This window comes from Taudactylus pleione, unplaced genomic scaffold, assembly GCF_031769625.1.
Source record: "Taudactylus pleione unplaced genomic scaffold, aTauple2 ptg000086l, whole genome shotgun sequence".
NCBI lineage: Eukaryota > Metazoa > Chordata > Amphibia > Anura > Myobatrachidae > Taudactylus > Taudactylus pleione.
In genome coordinates this window covers 3,822,289-3,838,205 of record NW_028284488.1, presented here as the reverse complement: position 1 = coordinate 3,838,205, position 15,917 = coordinate 3,822,289, and the positions used below count along the sequence as shown (strand labels likewise).

At 42.5% G+C, this 15,917-nt stretch overlaps 2 protein-coding genes and 1 long non-coding RNA gene across 7 annotated transcripts in view; 1 reads left to right on the top strand and 2 right to left on the bottom strand.

Annotated features, from left to right (window-relative positions):
- STRIP2 (striatin interacting protein 2) overlaps positions 1 to 2,612 on the bottom strand; it is a 149,304-nt gene extending 146,692 nt beyond the window's left edge. The window contains exon 1 of one of the 2 annotated variants that reach the window (XM_088468667.1): positions 2,472 to 2,612. In XM_088468667.1, the coding sequence (XP_088324793.1) occupies positions 2,472 to 2,516 (45 nt within the window). In that variant the 5' untranslated portion in view covers positions 2,517 to 2,612. The other variant, XM_088468668.1, reaches the window with a different exon arrangement.
- The window catches only part of LOC148529116 (uncharacterized), a 40,829-nt gene continuing 27,511 nt past the window's right edge, over positions 2,600 to 15,917 (top strand). The window contains exons 1-2 of the long non-coding RNA XR_015877825.1: positions 2,600 to 2,663; positions 8,579 to 8,714. This is a non-coding gene — a long non-coding RNA (uncharacterized LOC148529116). The remainder of the gene's footprint in view (positions 2,664 to 8,578; positions 8,715 to 15,917) is intronic.
- The window catches only part of AHCYL2 (adenosylhomocysteinase like 2), a 151,804-nt gene continuing 146,718 nt past the window's right edge, over positions 10,832 to 15,917 (bottom strand). For 2 of the 4 annotated variants that reach the window (XM_088468672.1, XM_088468671.1), the window contains exon 17: positions 10,833 to 14,423. In XM_088468672.1, the coding sequence (XP_088324798.1) occupies positions 14,417 to 14,423 (7 nt within the window). In that variant the 3' untranslated portion in view covers positions 10,833 to 14,416. Of the gene's footprint in view, positions 14,424 to 15,917 lie in introns of all 4 variants that reach the window. The other 2 variants (XM_088468670.1, XM_088468673.1) reach the window with 2 other exon arrangements.

The following is a 15,917-nucleotide window of genomic DNA, read 5'->3' as shown; positions in this document are numbered from 1 at the left end:
CCATAGCTAACCCCCCTGTCAGAGCATCTTTTGGGGGGTGTCAGGCTGATTTCCCCAAATCTGACAGTACTTTCCGCCTGTTTAAGTTACGCCGGGTCCCGTTTTTGCGTACTTTCAAATTGAATACGGGGTAAAGTGGGCACGCACACAATACTTTTCCGCCTACAAAACACTCGATGTAGGCGAAAAAGTATTGCGGGTCCGCTAAAATTGGATACGGCTCATAGTTAGATGCATCTAACCAGCACAAATATGTTCCTAGAAAATTGTTAGAACATGCTCAACATATCACAGCAATGTAGTTTAAAAAGGCTGTGAGTTTACATGTAATGATTAATCCACTTCTTTATGAAAGACTTCCAACTCTCAGCCAAACTTACTGCCTCTCCCCCATGTCACCCCTGTCTTTAGAGCAGGCATGTCAAACATGCAGCCCACATAAACATTTTATGCAGCCCAACAGTGTGGATCCACATATATATAATATGCAGCCCACACACCTGTGACGATCGGAGCTGAGCTCCGATCGGCCAGTGTTTACTTTAGTTAAAGCTGGCAACGCTGGTCTCTGAAGCGCGTCTACGCGGGATGGTGGGAGTGAAGACGGCGTGGACTGAAGCGTTGCCCAGCGGCCATCGTGAATAAAGGTAAGTACTGCACAGGTGAGTGGGGTCTGTTCTAAACTGGGAGGGGACACAGCATAAGGGGTATTACTGGGGGCTCTGCATAAGGGGCATTAATTACTGGGGGCACTACTAAGGACATTACTGGGGGCTCTGTATAAGGGTCACGACTAAGGACATTACTGGGGGCACTACTGGGGCATTGCATAATGGGCACTACTAGGGCACTGCATAAGAAGCATTGCATAATGGGCACAAATTCAGGGGGCATTGCATAAGGAGCACTACTACAGGGGGCACTGAATTGGTTTTTATTAATAAACCTTTCAAAATTGCATATAAGACTTTTTTTTTTTTTTTGTTGCAGCCCACACACTCTTAAGACCTTGAATATTCTTCCCGGTTAGTATTTTGAGTTTGACATGCCTGCTTTAGATTGTAAACACACAAGCAGGGCCATCCTCCTTCACTTGCTTATACTAATGCTACTCAGGACACACAAACAGAGCATGTTTTGCAGGTCTCACAGTATTGCAAGTGAAATAATTGCAACCACCGGTGTATCTTTTAAAGTCAGCCAGTAATGAATACACCTGGCTCCAGCAAGGACATATGGAAAACATGCAGGGGCGCAAAGAAGGGGGGGGGGCGATTACTTATTACCCGGGCTTGCTGGAGGGGCTTGCGGAGGCCAGGGTCCAACGCCGCCCCCCTCCTCCCTGTCAGCTGAGCTGCCCAGCACATGCTGCTGTGTGCTGGGCTGCAAAGGGGGACTACTTGCAGCAGCATACTCCTATGCCTGTGGGGGAAAGCGATCATCCTGATTGCACCCCCTCCCCAGCGCTGCAACAAAGGTGTTTTTTTTTTCTCTCTTTTCTTAAGGGGGCGTAGCCACACCTTCCACAATTAGGCCACACCCCCTTCACCCGGGCTAGCTCTTGGTAGCCCTGAAAACATGCATTGTGTTTGAGAAGCACTGATTTATGCCCCCCTCTGCCCACAAGAGCACCAGACCTTTGGGTTCAGCCAGCGCTGCTTTTGTGACAGGGTTGAATCTATAATGGTGCAGGGTGTGCGGGCCCACACCGCACCCATATTTTTAATACTTACCTCTCCAGAGTCCCCACGTTGGCGGTAGCTACGCTGTATAAATTGCCTGAATAATGGCCGCGGAGGCCATTTCCCCGGTGACCTACGCATGCGCAGTAGACTCTTGGCACAGACTAGTGTCAGGAGTCTACTGCTGCACTCAGTGCACAGCTGGCCACTGGGGATAGAGGAGGGGGCCCCGGATCTAGAGTGCACAAGGGGCCCCCTCCTCTCTTAATACGCCCATTTTGAGGGTATCATAACTGCATATGCAGCAATGGTTACATGTATCCCACTTACTACACTTTTTTCTAGCTTTGTTTGCACTATTTCCGCTTATGTACATTTTAAGGTACCAAAGAATAACAGATTACACAGCATGAGGAGAGGGGTGCAGTGCTGTTCACTCACAGAAACCACTAGGCCCACATGGAAATATATGTAACTGCACTGCATAAAGAAACATTTTATGTAGGCACCTTTGGACCTGAGTTAGGCAACATGCAGCATTACACCTGCTGTGGAACTACAAGCTCCAACATTCCTTACTAATTACAACATGTAATGTGACCTAAACTGCCTCTTAGGCACACCCACCATTAACCTTGATAATAAACTACTAAGTGCAGTGTTCCAGTCCTTCCCATTGCCCCGTCAGGCAACCTCCATGCATTCCTGCAGGTGCCCACCAGAGTACTTCTCCTACAACTTCTTCTACTCAGCGACCCCCACGGTCTCCCGATTCTGCCCCTCTCTCACCTCGGACTCCCTCCTCCTGTTCCTGCTGCTCCCAGGCTCCACCATGCCGCCGCCCGCACCTGTCACCCCCCGGCTCTGTGTGTGACACACGTGCTGACAGGGGCGGGGAGCGCTGCTCGCTGGCGGATAGGCGCAAGAGAGCGGGGCGGGGTGGAAACATGTTTTTCTTTCTAACCATTGGACAAAAGTAAGGTAAGTGCGAGGGGTCTCTGGCCCGGGTGAGCTGAGCGAGGTGCGAGCAGCAAGTAACCAGCCCCTCACACTCAGATTGGGGGTCAGTGTGACTGACAGTGACATCCTGTGCCAGGAAACGTGCCCGGAAACACACCCCGTGTACAGCATAGATGGGGACGGAGCACTAAGCCATGTAGAGTACTTTTAGTGTTACTAACACACAACGGGCAGGGCGTCATGCTTAAACATATCATAGGGAAGCAGATGGTTATTTATTAATGGAGCTTAAGTTAAACGATATCAACCAATCAGATAGTTGCTTTTATTACCTCATTTGGTATAGATTGCTCGTGCTGCTCTGATAGCTGCTGCTGTCCCCAGTACATAAATGCTGGGGATTCTTATTATTTACAGGTACCCCCTTGAAAACATCCTGCAAATATCAAGATATTTTAAATCACTGGAAACTATAGCATAGATTAACCAACAAAACGCTTTCTAATACCCCTTTCAGACAGAAAACCAAATTATCGGGTCAAATATTTGTACCCGGTAATTTGCTGATCAACACAGGTCCTTTTTCTGTCTGAAAGGGTCAACCCGGGTCAATATTCCCGCGACTTGGACCCTGGTTTTTACTGTCTGCAAGGGGGTTCAGGCTGGAACTGGCAAAACGACCCGGCACTTAAAACCCAAGTATTAGGGCAATTTTGGGAGACAGTGGTATGAATTTGACAAAAATTGTACCTCTGCGGCAGCCTACAGGTAAAATCCACCACTGTGTTTAAGCACTAACACATGCAGAGCTGTATGTAGGTGTATTTCAACTCTTCCAACATGTATGGTTTTAATGTTTTGTGTCGTGATTATGTTACATATCACGAGATGCAACATGTAACCCTTTGTGTTTATTAAACTAAGGGCCGTAATCAATTGCCGGCGAAAAGTTTTCACTGATGACGTAATTTCGCCTGTTGGAAACTTTCTGCCCATTTCAATTGCAATGACTTTTCGCCTAAGCAGAAAGTCATTGCACTCTGAATGTAGACGGAAAAAAGTGCAGTTTTGGGGTGCAAAGTTGCGGGAACCACCATGCAGTGTTAGGACAGTCCTCCAAAGGTAAACTGCGTTAGAAAAAAAAAGTAAAAGAAATCCATTAGTACTCCCACAAAAAGTAATTTCATTTTGGGGGCAAAAAAAAATGTAAAGTTGGGGGACAAACATAAAAACTAGTGAAATAGACCCCAGGGGGGTCCCCAAGTATGCCCCAGGTGTTTTCTTTGCAGGTGTTTGCGGCAGGTGATTTTTCCATGATTTTTAAAACTTCACTTTAGCAACTTTTAAATATGCTAGCCCCCATTTTCAGGTACCCCAAATTTGCTGGGACTAGTTTTTCTGATGAAAAAATATTGCTACATGCTTTTCTTCAACCATATGCAAATATGTTAAATAGCACCTATTGAGAGCATTTAAGTACCCCAAATACCTTCAGCAGGGCTATTCGGGGGTATCCATAATGATCCGCCATGTCAGTACATCTTTTGGGGGGTCTCAGGCTGATTTTCTCAAATCTGACAGGACTTCTCGCCGATTTGAGTTTCGCCGGGACATGTTCTCGCGTCCTTTGCAATTGAATAGGGCGAATAGCGTGGACAAGCGCGATACTTTTTCGGAGGCAAAACTAGCGATGACGGCAAAATCTCCGGCATTCGAAAAGTCCGGAACTTTTCGCCGACAATTGAATACTGGCCTAAATCTTTTGATTACCAGCATGATGGCCTGCAAATGACCCTTGATGTGTATCTGTCCAGCTGCAGGTTGAATTATTTGTCTGTCAAGATTCCATGTGAGGGGGAAGCCAGTAAATGATCCAACAGTCAGATATTGGTAAAATTATGGGGTCTTATACACGCCCTTCTTGCTACAGGTTATTATATGGATAATGATAACTGTGACTCAGTATACAATTAGAGGCGAAAAGCCACGATCGATTTTCGCCTGTTTTCATAGTATCTCCATATTCAATTCCAGGACGAAAACTCCATAAGCAAAAACAGGCAAAAATGTTTTTCCAGCAAAAGGCAGGAGAAAAGAAGTGCAAATCCATATTTTGGGGTACAAATGTGGGGACTTGGTTCAGAACCCTTTGGACACCCCCCTAATGACTAATTAGGCAAGAAAAAAAAAAACTCTTAGTTCACCCCAAAAAGACACGTCCTTTTTGTGGCAAAAATTTAAAAAGAGTTGGAAAATGGGTAAAAAGTAATGGGCCTGGTATTTTGGGGTTCTAAAAGGTAGATACAGGTGTTTTTAGGATTGCAGGAGGCTGCAGCAGGTGTATTTTTTAGATCTTCACTTTACACACACCAAAATATACTAGTACCCATTTACATGTACCCCAAACTTAACTACAGTACTTTTTTTTCTCAAAAAACATTGCTTTATGTAATTTTTCCACACATATGCATATTTGCACTCACTATAAGATCACTAAATACCTTTTAAAAGAGCTATTAATACTCTTTTTATATTGATTCACAGGGTCAGTTGGGCTTTTTATAAGGTACAGACTGATTTCCCCCAAAATATACTGTCCTTTTCACTAGTTTCACTATTCACTACATTCTCCTATCCAGATTTTCGCCTGTTTTGGAATTGAATACAGGGGCATATTTTCCTATTGGCCTGGATGGCCCGACATAATTAACAAATGATCACTGGTCTCCTGTTTGCTCTGCACAGTGTGCCGCAGACAGCTGTCATTAGTAAATGATCCCTGGTCTCCTTCTGTCTCCTCTGCTCTTATCAGTGTCCTCCATTGATTGTTAATGTGTATCAGGCTTCTTATATGTCCCTTTATATCAGAAACATTTAAAATTAGAGACTAATTATTTTTTTTTTCTAATATATCTCTTCTCCCACAATACCCACTACATACCAATCACCACTCACTAATTCCCATATGTCAACCTTGCAGGAAAAGAGTGTAAGCACCACATCAACCACAATGGTCTATTCGCAAGATATAGATAGATAGATATATATATATATATATATATATATATATATATATGCAAATTATCTTGCCCACAATGCACCTTGTTTGTTATTGATTCCCTCTTTTCCTGTGTTGTTGACATATAGAAATTAATAAACAGTGCTTGCATGTAGTAAGTGTTATAACTGAAAAAATATAAAAATATATATATATAAAAAAAAGTATATATATATATATATTGTCTCCCTATTTCTATAGGCGTGTAAATTGAACTACCCCCAGTGTAAGTACTAATACATTTATCTTTTCCTCAGTATGGGGAATTGACCATGATCTTTATAGATTGTGGATACTCAGGTGTCAGGATTAAGATATAAACCTTATGGGTTGTTTTTATTTTGTGTGTGAGATAGCAATGGACCCATGTGGGCGGTTTTACCAGTAAATTATATAGCAGAGTTAAAAAAGCATAATGCAGTGTACAGTCCAATTTGAATATATGTAAATTATTTTACCCATAATGCATGTTTGTTTTTGATGCTAAGTTTTCAAGCTTTTCCTGTGTATTTTGGCATTAGTAAATAGTGGTTTGCAATAAAGTTCTGTAAAAGAATATATATATATATATATATATATTAAAAAGAGAAAAAAAAATATTCTCCCTATTTCTACAGGTGTCTGAATTAAACTACCCCCAGTGTGTGTTATTTTATTTTAAGTAGAAGCATTGGAGGGGGGCGCTAGTCCCTTATTTTGCCAGGGGCGCTCGGACCCCAAGATACACCCCTGATTGAATATGGCAAAAAGCAGGGACGCGCATGGCGAAAATATAGTGTCCAAACAGGCGAAGGTGAAGTCATCACGCTTTTTGCGGCTAATTGAATTCGGCCCTCAATTGTAATTGTAGGGACAACTTAAGGCTTCCCTATTTGGAGTAAGCAGCTCCTCAATAAACCATGGGCCTGATTCAGAGGTGCACTCTATTGCAGCCGCTAGTGCATCTTTATGCTAATGCCGCTGTTGATGGGATTCACCCACTGTGGCACTAGTCCACCACTGTGCGCATTAAGGCACACCATCAGAGATTGCACCACCCCTGTGGGGGTACAGAATCTCTCTATGAACATGGCCGCTGGTATCTGTGCAATAGAGGCAATTGCTCACAGCAACACACCCGCGTCTGGTTAACCAGACACCCAGAAACGTCCACTGAAATTTCCTCTCTGTATCCAAATTTGTTCTGCAGCACCCAACGGTAACCTTCGGGACTCATGCATAGTGCAACTCGGACGCATGTGCAGACTGAAAACATCGGCTACATGCGTGCAGCATTAACACTGTGTCCACATCCGAATCAGACCCCTTAAGTGGTGGCAGACAACTTAATGGCGGGGTGTAATTATTTCTGTAGACCACAGGTTCTCAAACTCGTGCATTTTTTCCAGGTCTCACAGATCACAAGTGAAATAATTAGCTCCACCTGTGGATCTTTTAAAATGTGTCAGTGAGTAATGAATACACCTGTGCACCTGCTAGGTGACCTGCAAAACATGACCTGTGTTGGGTCCTTAGGACAGAGTTTGAGAATCACTGCTGTAGACAAACCAGGTGGTAGTTTGTTTTTTGTATCAACTGTCTCCTACCCTCCAACATGACCCCTCCCATCAGCTACAAAATGCTCTGCTCCTGGACTTTCCACCTAATTAATGATTGCAATCACCTGTGTTGAGCTAGGTAATAGATGAGACAGGTGTTTCACTACAGGTGGCTGCAATCATCAATTAAGAAGGAATTCCAGGAGCAGAGCATTTTGTACCTAATGGAACGGGTCATGTTGGAGGGTCTGCTGTCAGCCCCATGTCACGCAAGCTCAAGATAGTGCTGATCTTGACACAAATCCCATTGCGACCTCGATTCAGCATGCAGCGGACGTGCAAAAATATACTAATGAATCAGCTGCAGTCTTCTGCACTGAGACGCCCAATTCCAGCCTCTGCCACTCACACACAAAAGTGGGAACATCCATCGCACATCAAACTTCCGAGTAAGCCTATGACGCCACAGACCAAGCCGCTCCCCTAAGACATGGGGACATCTGCAGCTTCGAACAAATTTGCAGTGTCTCACTAGAGCACACCCTGAAACCAGTCCTGACACACCTGTGTTTATCTAACTATAGGGGGGCATGACTAGACGATCTACTCCCTGTCCAATCTCTAAACAATTTTCCCTTGAAATTTTATCTTTCAGTCTGAACGATTTGCAAACTATCTTTAATAAATCAAGTGAAATTGACCTGCATGTTCAGTCGACTGACGAGACGATCAAACGACCAGCGGGACCGTGCATCGTTGATCGTTAACAACCAAACACTGCACAATTTATAAACGATTTTTAAACGATTGAACGATAACAATGTCATTATCGTTCAATCGCCTGTTAAATTCGTGTAGTGGATGCCCCCCTTATGCATTACCTCCACCAAACACTGACTACCTGTCGCTCACTTTGCAAAAAATACTCTCTGCAACCACTGACGCCAGTCCATCGCCGCACATGTGCATTGCAGTATTGACAAATGTGCAGTGGCAAAAATAATTCACTCCACTGTGAGCAACTTATTAGTTTTTGGTTCTTGCCCCATCCTCAGACTGCTGTTACTTATCCTGTGTAATATATTGTGGTCTCTCCCAGACATTAGTTACGGCAAAGAAAGATTTCTGCAGCGCTGGTGGACAGGTAAGTATAGTATATAAGTGCATGGTGTTGGGCCCCCTGGACCTAGGGGTCCATGTGCATCGCACACCCTGCACCCATTATAGATATGCCAATGCTAAGCTGGGTACACACTGAACAGATCTATCTGCAGATGGTCGTTCAGTGTGTATGAACGACCACCATCTGTCTCTGAAAATCTTCCTTTTATGTTGTGCAGTTACCTTCCTGCAACTGCATGGAGTGCGTTATCCTTCCTAATACGGCAGTGGAGCAAGCTCTGAAGCAGAATGTTAAGATGGGGAGTGCAGAAGGGATGCCTCTGATACAGCTGCCTGGAATACACGAATAATGAGGTAGGACAAGGAGCATCAGTGTGGGATTCATTTAGTACATCAGAAGACAGAGGCGCAGGGGACACTCAGACATTCTTTAGATTTGCCCCTACCAAATATAGTTTTTGTTTGTTCTGTGTATTACAATATTATGACTAGTATTCTGTTTCCCCACCTATCCCCCATCTCACCTTATTCTGGATGTCTCCCCCCTATTCTTTTGCCTATTCCAGAACTCTCCCTATTTTTTTCCTATACCTCCGGTCTCCCGCTATTCTTCCTGCTATTCCTTCCCTCCCCCTATACCTCCCTCCACTGATCTCCCCCTATTCTTCCCGCCTCCCCCATTATTTTTCCTGTTTCGCCCTATTCCTCTCATCAACCCCAATGCCCACATGCTCTGAAAAGCGTACTTTTCCAGTGCTCGTGCCCATTAGGCTACACCTAGCATCTGCCTGTTAAATGGCATTACATATAGAAGCCTCTTATCGCAAAAATGCCGTGATGCATGTAACTGCATCTCTCATCGGAAGAGCTGTCCCTGTCAGAGTAATGCTGCGGTTTGGAGGGATAGGGTTAGGCTACGGGAAAGATGTTAGCTGTAGACGTCAGGATGCCGATGTCAGTATTCGTAGCCAACCCATTTCCGATATGTTATATATCGGCGACACTTAATTCTGCCCTTAAAATTGTTGCAGTTTCTGTATCTTAAGGACAGAATTGCTTGATAAATACGCCCTATAATATCTCTACAGTATATAGATCTCACTCAAAACATGTTAAATATAAAACCAATTAAAACAATGAATAAAATCCTGCATGTATTTTCCAGCTAAATATTTAGGATTGTTCATATTTTTTCACTATAATTTGCCCTCACATGTTGACCATGCCACTTTTGGGTGAAAATATTTAGTGTATCATGGGCTTTCTCCAGGCACCATGACTGTGTATAGTGGGTTGTATAGGTGCTCCACTTTATAGTGTTTTAATCTCAGATGCTGTGTTCTCTTTGTACAAATGTGATTAGCTTTGCGCGTGTGCATTCTTTTTTTTTTACTGTACAGCCATGGCCAAAAGTTTTGAGAATGACACAAGTATTGGTTTTCACAAAGTTTGCTGCTTCAGTATTTTAGACCTTTTTATCAGATGTTACTATGGAATACTGAAGTAAAATTACAAGCATTTCATAAGTGTCAAATACTTTTATTGACAATTTCATTAAGTTTATGCAAAGAGTCAATATTTGCACTTTTGACCCTTTTTCAAGACCTCTGCAATTCAATCAAATTCTGGGCCACATACTGACTGATGGCCGCCCATTCTTGCCTAATCAATGCTTGGAGTTTGTCAGAATTTGTGAGTTTTTGTTTGTCCACCCGCCTCTTGACGATTGACCACAAGTTCTCCATGGGATTAAGGTCTGGGGAGTTTCCTGGCCATGGACCCAAAATTTTGATGTTTGTTTCACCAAGCCACTTAGTTATCACTTTTGCCTTATGGCAAGGTGCTCCATCATGCTGGAAAAGGCATTGTTCATCACCAAACTGTTCTTGGATGGTTGGGAGAAGTTGCACTTGGAGGATGTTTTGGTACCATTCATTATTCATGGCTGTGTTCTTAGGCAAAATTGTCAGTGAGCCCACTCCCTTGGCTTAGAAACAACCCCACAAATAAATGGTCTCAGGATGCTTTAGTGTTGGCATGACACAGGACTGATGGTAGCGCTCACCTTTCCTTCTCCGGGCAAGCATTTTCCCAGATGCCCCAAACAATCTGAAAGGGGATTCAGAGAAAATAATTTTACCCCAGTCCTCAGCAGTCCAATCCCTGTACCTTTTGCAGAATATCAGTCTGTACCTGATGTTTTTCCTGGAGAGAAGTGGCTTATTTGCTGCCCTTCTTCCCCAGTGCCATGTGTCACGATACAAATATTTTACGCCCCTCTCAATGGGCCCTAGTATCTTAATGGAGCATGACCCCGCCCATCCCCACAAATTCCTTTTTAAATACCCAGGGAATTAGGCAGGCAGCACGGACCATGTCAGGAGAAGCCCAACAGCTGCCTATAGTCACAGTTTTTCTTGACGAAATGGGCAAATCAAATTTTGCAGCTTTATTTTAAGGGGAGGGAGCCCACAAAAAAAAAAACACACCTTTTATTTTACAGCATTTTATTCATGTTTAAGATTACAGATTTCTTATTGCTGATCTAATACAATCACTCATACGTTAAAAATGTAAGACTCTTGGAAAATGCTGTTCTGAACACTGCATTTCCATACTGCAGTACAGGATGACAAATACAGACTGACCAAGACCTCTGCTGCTGGTATGTAGGCTACATTGGATTGTGCATTGCAGGCTCAACCAGCAGCATGGATATATACTATATTCATCAATGCCCAAAGGAGTTTTCTTCAAAATAACATTTTAGCTGGTATCCTGTATTTCCTGCTAGTCTGGAAATCTCAATTGTTAGCTATGTAGCACGTATTTAGACATTGAAACAAGACTTTGCTGATTAAGAAAAGATTGAGCTGTTACAGTAATAGAACATAAGTCAAGAATACAGGGCCCTGGGATTCATTTCTTTAAACAAATTCAACTTAAAAAGAGTAATTTGTATACAGTAGAGGCAAGCATTTTCTGGGCTGCACCAACATCCACCCTTTGGGTTCACCAACAACTAGTGGCATCAATTAGGCACGGGGTGCCTCATGCCTCTGAATTCAGATGCTGCATGATCATGAATATTGGATCCAACAAGAAATTGTCTGCCTCTATTGTGTAAAAGGTCATTGGTACACAAACAAAAATTGCTGCTTCAAAAGATTGACAGTGACAAACAGTGTGCTTTTACAACAGCTCTGCCCGCCAACCACAGTGTGGCAGGAATATAGAGAAAAAGCAATGTTTCAATGAATGATTTCATCCAGAAATGGCAAATTCATACCTTACCCTTCTAGCAGGTTTTCAGAGAAAAGATAACGTACACAAGTCTATATATATGTATATACGACAGCTATATACAGCAGGGCTCTGTATTATTGTATATACACATACACACACTGTGGCAATAGTCTTTGTATAGCACAAGATCACAACACAGTCTGAGATTCTGTGGTTACATAGCAGCAGAATACCGCAATATGCAGTAAAAGGAACAAAATTACTATATCTATATACATATTAAAATAAAAATTAAAGTAGTCAGAAAATAGAATCATCAAATTCAATATAGATGACAATCCACTGAATTTATATCGGATTTAAAACTTTGGGGATAAATTCAAGATATCCAGTCTAAAATTGAAGTGACTTTTAAAAACCACTGACAACTGGGAGCTTTTATTGGCTGCGCTCTGGAGCAGGTAAGAAGGAATTCACAGCTTTAACAGGGAATGTGAAGAGACCCTATAGTGAGGGTGGCTCAGTCATTGGGCTGCTGATAGGAAGATAATAAGAATTTACATGAGGAAAAGTGTCAAAATAGTCTAATTTAATTAATGTACATGGTGAATCAAGTGGTATCTTGAACCACTCTGTAAAAATTAGCAGCTTTAAGTAAGGCCCCTTACACGATGTACGATGTGTCTATGGAGCGATGTCTGATGCAGTGGGCCCGGCATCGGCAAGTGCACACACACTTGCCGATGCTGGCAACAAAGGTGGGGGGGCGGGATTTCAGTGGGACCATTCGGCAGCATGGCATCGCTAATGATATCTCCAGATTGGACTACATGTCTAGACGACTGGATATCATTAATGACCTGTGGGAGCGCGCATCGTTCGTCGGTAAATGCATACACACTGGACGATTTCAACGATATATTGTTCAAAGATATAGTTATCGTTCATATTGTTCAAGTACATCGTCCAGTGTGTACGGGGCTTTAGACTTGGCAAGAAGTGCATACTACCGGATCATACACACAGGTGATTAGAAGGGCTGGTAAGCTTGTACATTAGTACCGAAAACAAACCGGAATTAAATTTTAAGCAGCAGCAAGTAGTCTGTATTCATCTTCATTATGTTTCTAGTTAAAAGTATTAAGACTGTTGCGGTACACAACTGCAGAAGTAACAGGCTCACTGTGCTTTAGAAAAGTACCACATTAAACAATGAATCAATGAGAGGTTATACAGAAATTATTTAATGTACAAAATAAATTCCTGAAGGCCACTTAATCTATAGAGGGGGAATGAAACAGTTTAGTCCTCTATGGTATATATTGATATATTGTGAAGAACATACAATGATTTTTCTGATACCACCATTTGGGTATTCACACTCAGCACTCTATTCCCCAACCTTAAAACGTAGGGCAACAAATTAAGATAACTAAACAATCCATGGCAGCTTTTGGACCAGCTCGCTGCGAGATCAGTGGCATGTCACTAAACCTTTAAACCTAAAATGCAGCTTGCTTTATAAACATTATTGTAGGACAAATCTATTCTCTAAGAAAATTATGGTCTGTGCCACCAGACTTGCAAGAAACACTTTACGGGTGCAAGCCATACGTCCCAAGTGTCCTGATATTAGGGATCTGTCAAACAGCTGGAGTTTTGGAAGCTATATTCAGTTCCCTGCTAATTTGCACACCATAGAAACAGTAAACAGTTGCCATGGGCACCTGAGACTTGTGTGCGCCTCATTGAAGGGGTATCATAGTGGAGTAGCAGCATAGTGCTTCAGGAATGCTAAGCATGCTCCCAAGGGCACAACCAAGCCCCAGTCACTACATCTAAGGGGAGAGGGGGACGGAGTCCCACTACTGTAATAGCAATGCTACCTCCAGTGAGGTAGGGGAGGGCCATTTTATAAAATCAATAGAATGACCACACCACCCGAAGTTCCATCTCTCATTGATTCATGTTTATTAAAAGTAGCACAGACTGGTATATATTCTAGTGGGTAAATTTTGGAATAGGCTAGCAATGCATTTAGGGGTCCTGGGGTAATGCAAAACGTACAAGTGTGGATCTTAGCAAGACCTATTGAATTCAGTTAGGTACAGTAGCTACCAGCAGGTGTCACAGTTCATTGAAATAGTATTTAGTGTCATGATAATGTTTAAGAGCTATCACAGTAGCTTAATAGAGGCAGGCGGATGATACTATATTCTCCATTTTTAGACACAAGGGGGAAGGAATGTGACCACCCAACCCCCCCCCCTTTAATAAAAAAAAAGAAAAAAAAATCTATTATCACTATTAAAATCCACAATAAAATTAATGTATGTCACTTTACAGTTTTCATTTAGACATCCACGCTTCGCATCCATCAGGAAAATCAATATTAAAAAGAAGAAATAAAGATGCAATGTAATGCAAAATAAATTCCTTTTCAATTCAGGTTTCATGCTTGTTAACTTGTTCCCCTTCCCGTGTGCTGCTGGGATGAGCACTGTTAACGGATTGCTATAAGCCTGTAAGTACAGCATACATCTAGGAAGTACCTGTCACAATCCTATAAGAACAGGCCCCTCAAAATCCAGCAACCTGTGGACTAGCACAGACAGCAGGTGCAGTATATTCTAGGCATCTTCTCTGAAATAAATACCCTAATATGTGGTTTGCTAATATGGCAGAGAGTCCAGATCTTCCAAAAAAAGAGCTGGCCGTAGAGTGGCTGTGAAAGGCTTCATTTTTATTTTTCTTTATAGCAGAATTCCCCCATCTTCCAATAGCGCCACACTTGTGGTACTCACGCAAGCTCAATACCTTAGAGAGAACAGAGACATATTGAGGATCACATTGAATTATAGCATATAATAATATTATGTTTTACCTTGTTACTTTGATTTTACACTCCACACAAATTTTTCTTGCAGGTTCAAAACATGAATGCAAACAAAGGTGTTAGTAGAGGGCCACTTGAGGGCAGAATTCCAACTAAGGCTTCGCCACAACCCCGTCAGTTACTTCACACACCTCTTTTAGTGAACAGTCCCATTCACATTTAGCAAAGTGGAGAAAGGTGTAATAGTACTGGGATAATGTCAAGGCTAAGCTGATATAATATTAATATATACATATATACACACTATATAACATACATATATACACATATATATATACACACACATATATATATATATATATATATATACACACACATATATATATATACACACATATATATATATATGTGTGTGTGTGTGTATATATATGTCTGTATGTATATATATATGTGTGTAATAAATTATATATATATATATATATATATATATATATATATATATATATATATATATATATATATACACACACACACACACACATACATACATACATATATATACACACATACACAGTAGTCCCAAAAATGGACTTTCAGGCCTATTAAAAAACAAAAATAAACACTCATGTCAGTGCACAGGGGCGGATTGAGCCACCGGGAGACCGGGACAGTTGGCATGGACTCTGATCTCCTGTGGTATTTGGCACCAAGATGTTAGCAGCAGACCCCTTAAGTGGTGGCCACACTTTTGGACTCCGATCTCATTTTAAAGCTAAAAACCTTTTGTGATCTACGGAGCCTGAAAAAGAAGGCGTGGTATGCAAAAAGGGGTATGACCTCGCAGCAAGGGGCGTTGGGTATGTCCTACCGAAATCACACATAGTATCCTCAATTCAAATTATGCCACACAGCAGAACAATCTTCTTCACATTACACTACACAGTAGTGCCTTTATGCAGTGCCCCCAGTACTACAGTGTTTCCCCGATAATTAGACACTGTCTTATTTTTTTTTTGGTTCCAAAAAACACCATAGGGCTTATTTTCGGGGTAGGTCTTATTTTAACTAACATTGACAGCAGTGCCCCTTATGCAGGCCCCCCCTGTAACAGTGCCCCTTATGCAGGCCCCCCCCTGTAGCAGTGTCCTTTATGCAGGCCCCCTTATTGCAGTGCAAGTACGGTACTTACCTGAGTCGCCGCCATCCGGGATGTCCCTCTCACTTGCGCGCTGACTGGATCTAATATGATCCAGCAGGCGCGGCCACACAGGATCCTCAGCGCGCGGGTGACGTCATGACGTCACCCGCGCACTGCATGACTGGGAACGCTGGTCTCTGCAGCGTTCCCAGCTCAAAAAGAGAATAAGGTAGGTCTTATTTTCGGGGTAGGGCTTATTTTAGACCAGGCTACAAAAGTAAGGGTAGGGCTTATTTTCAGGGTAGGTCTTATTATCGGGGAAACACGGTAGCTCACC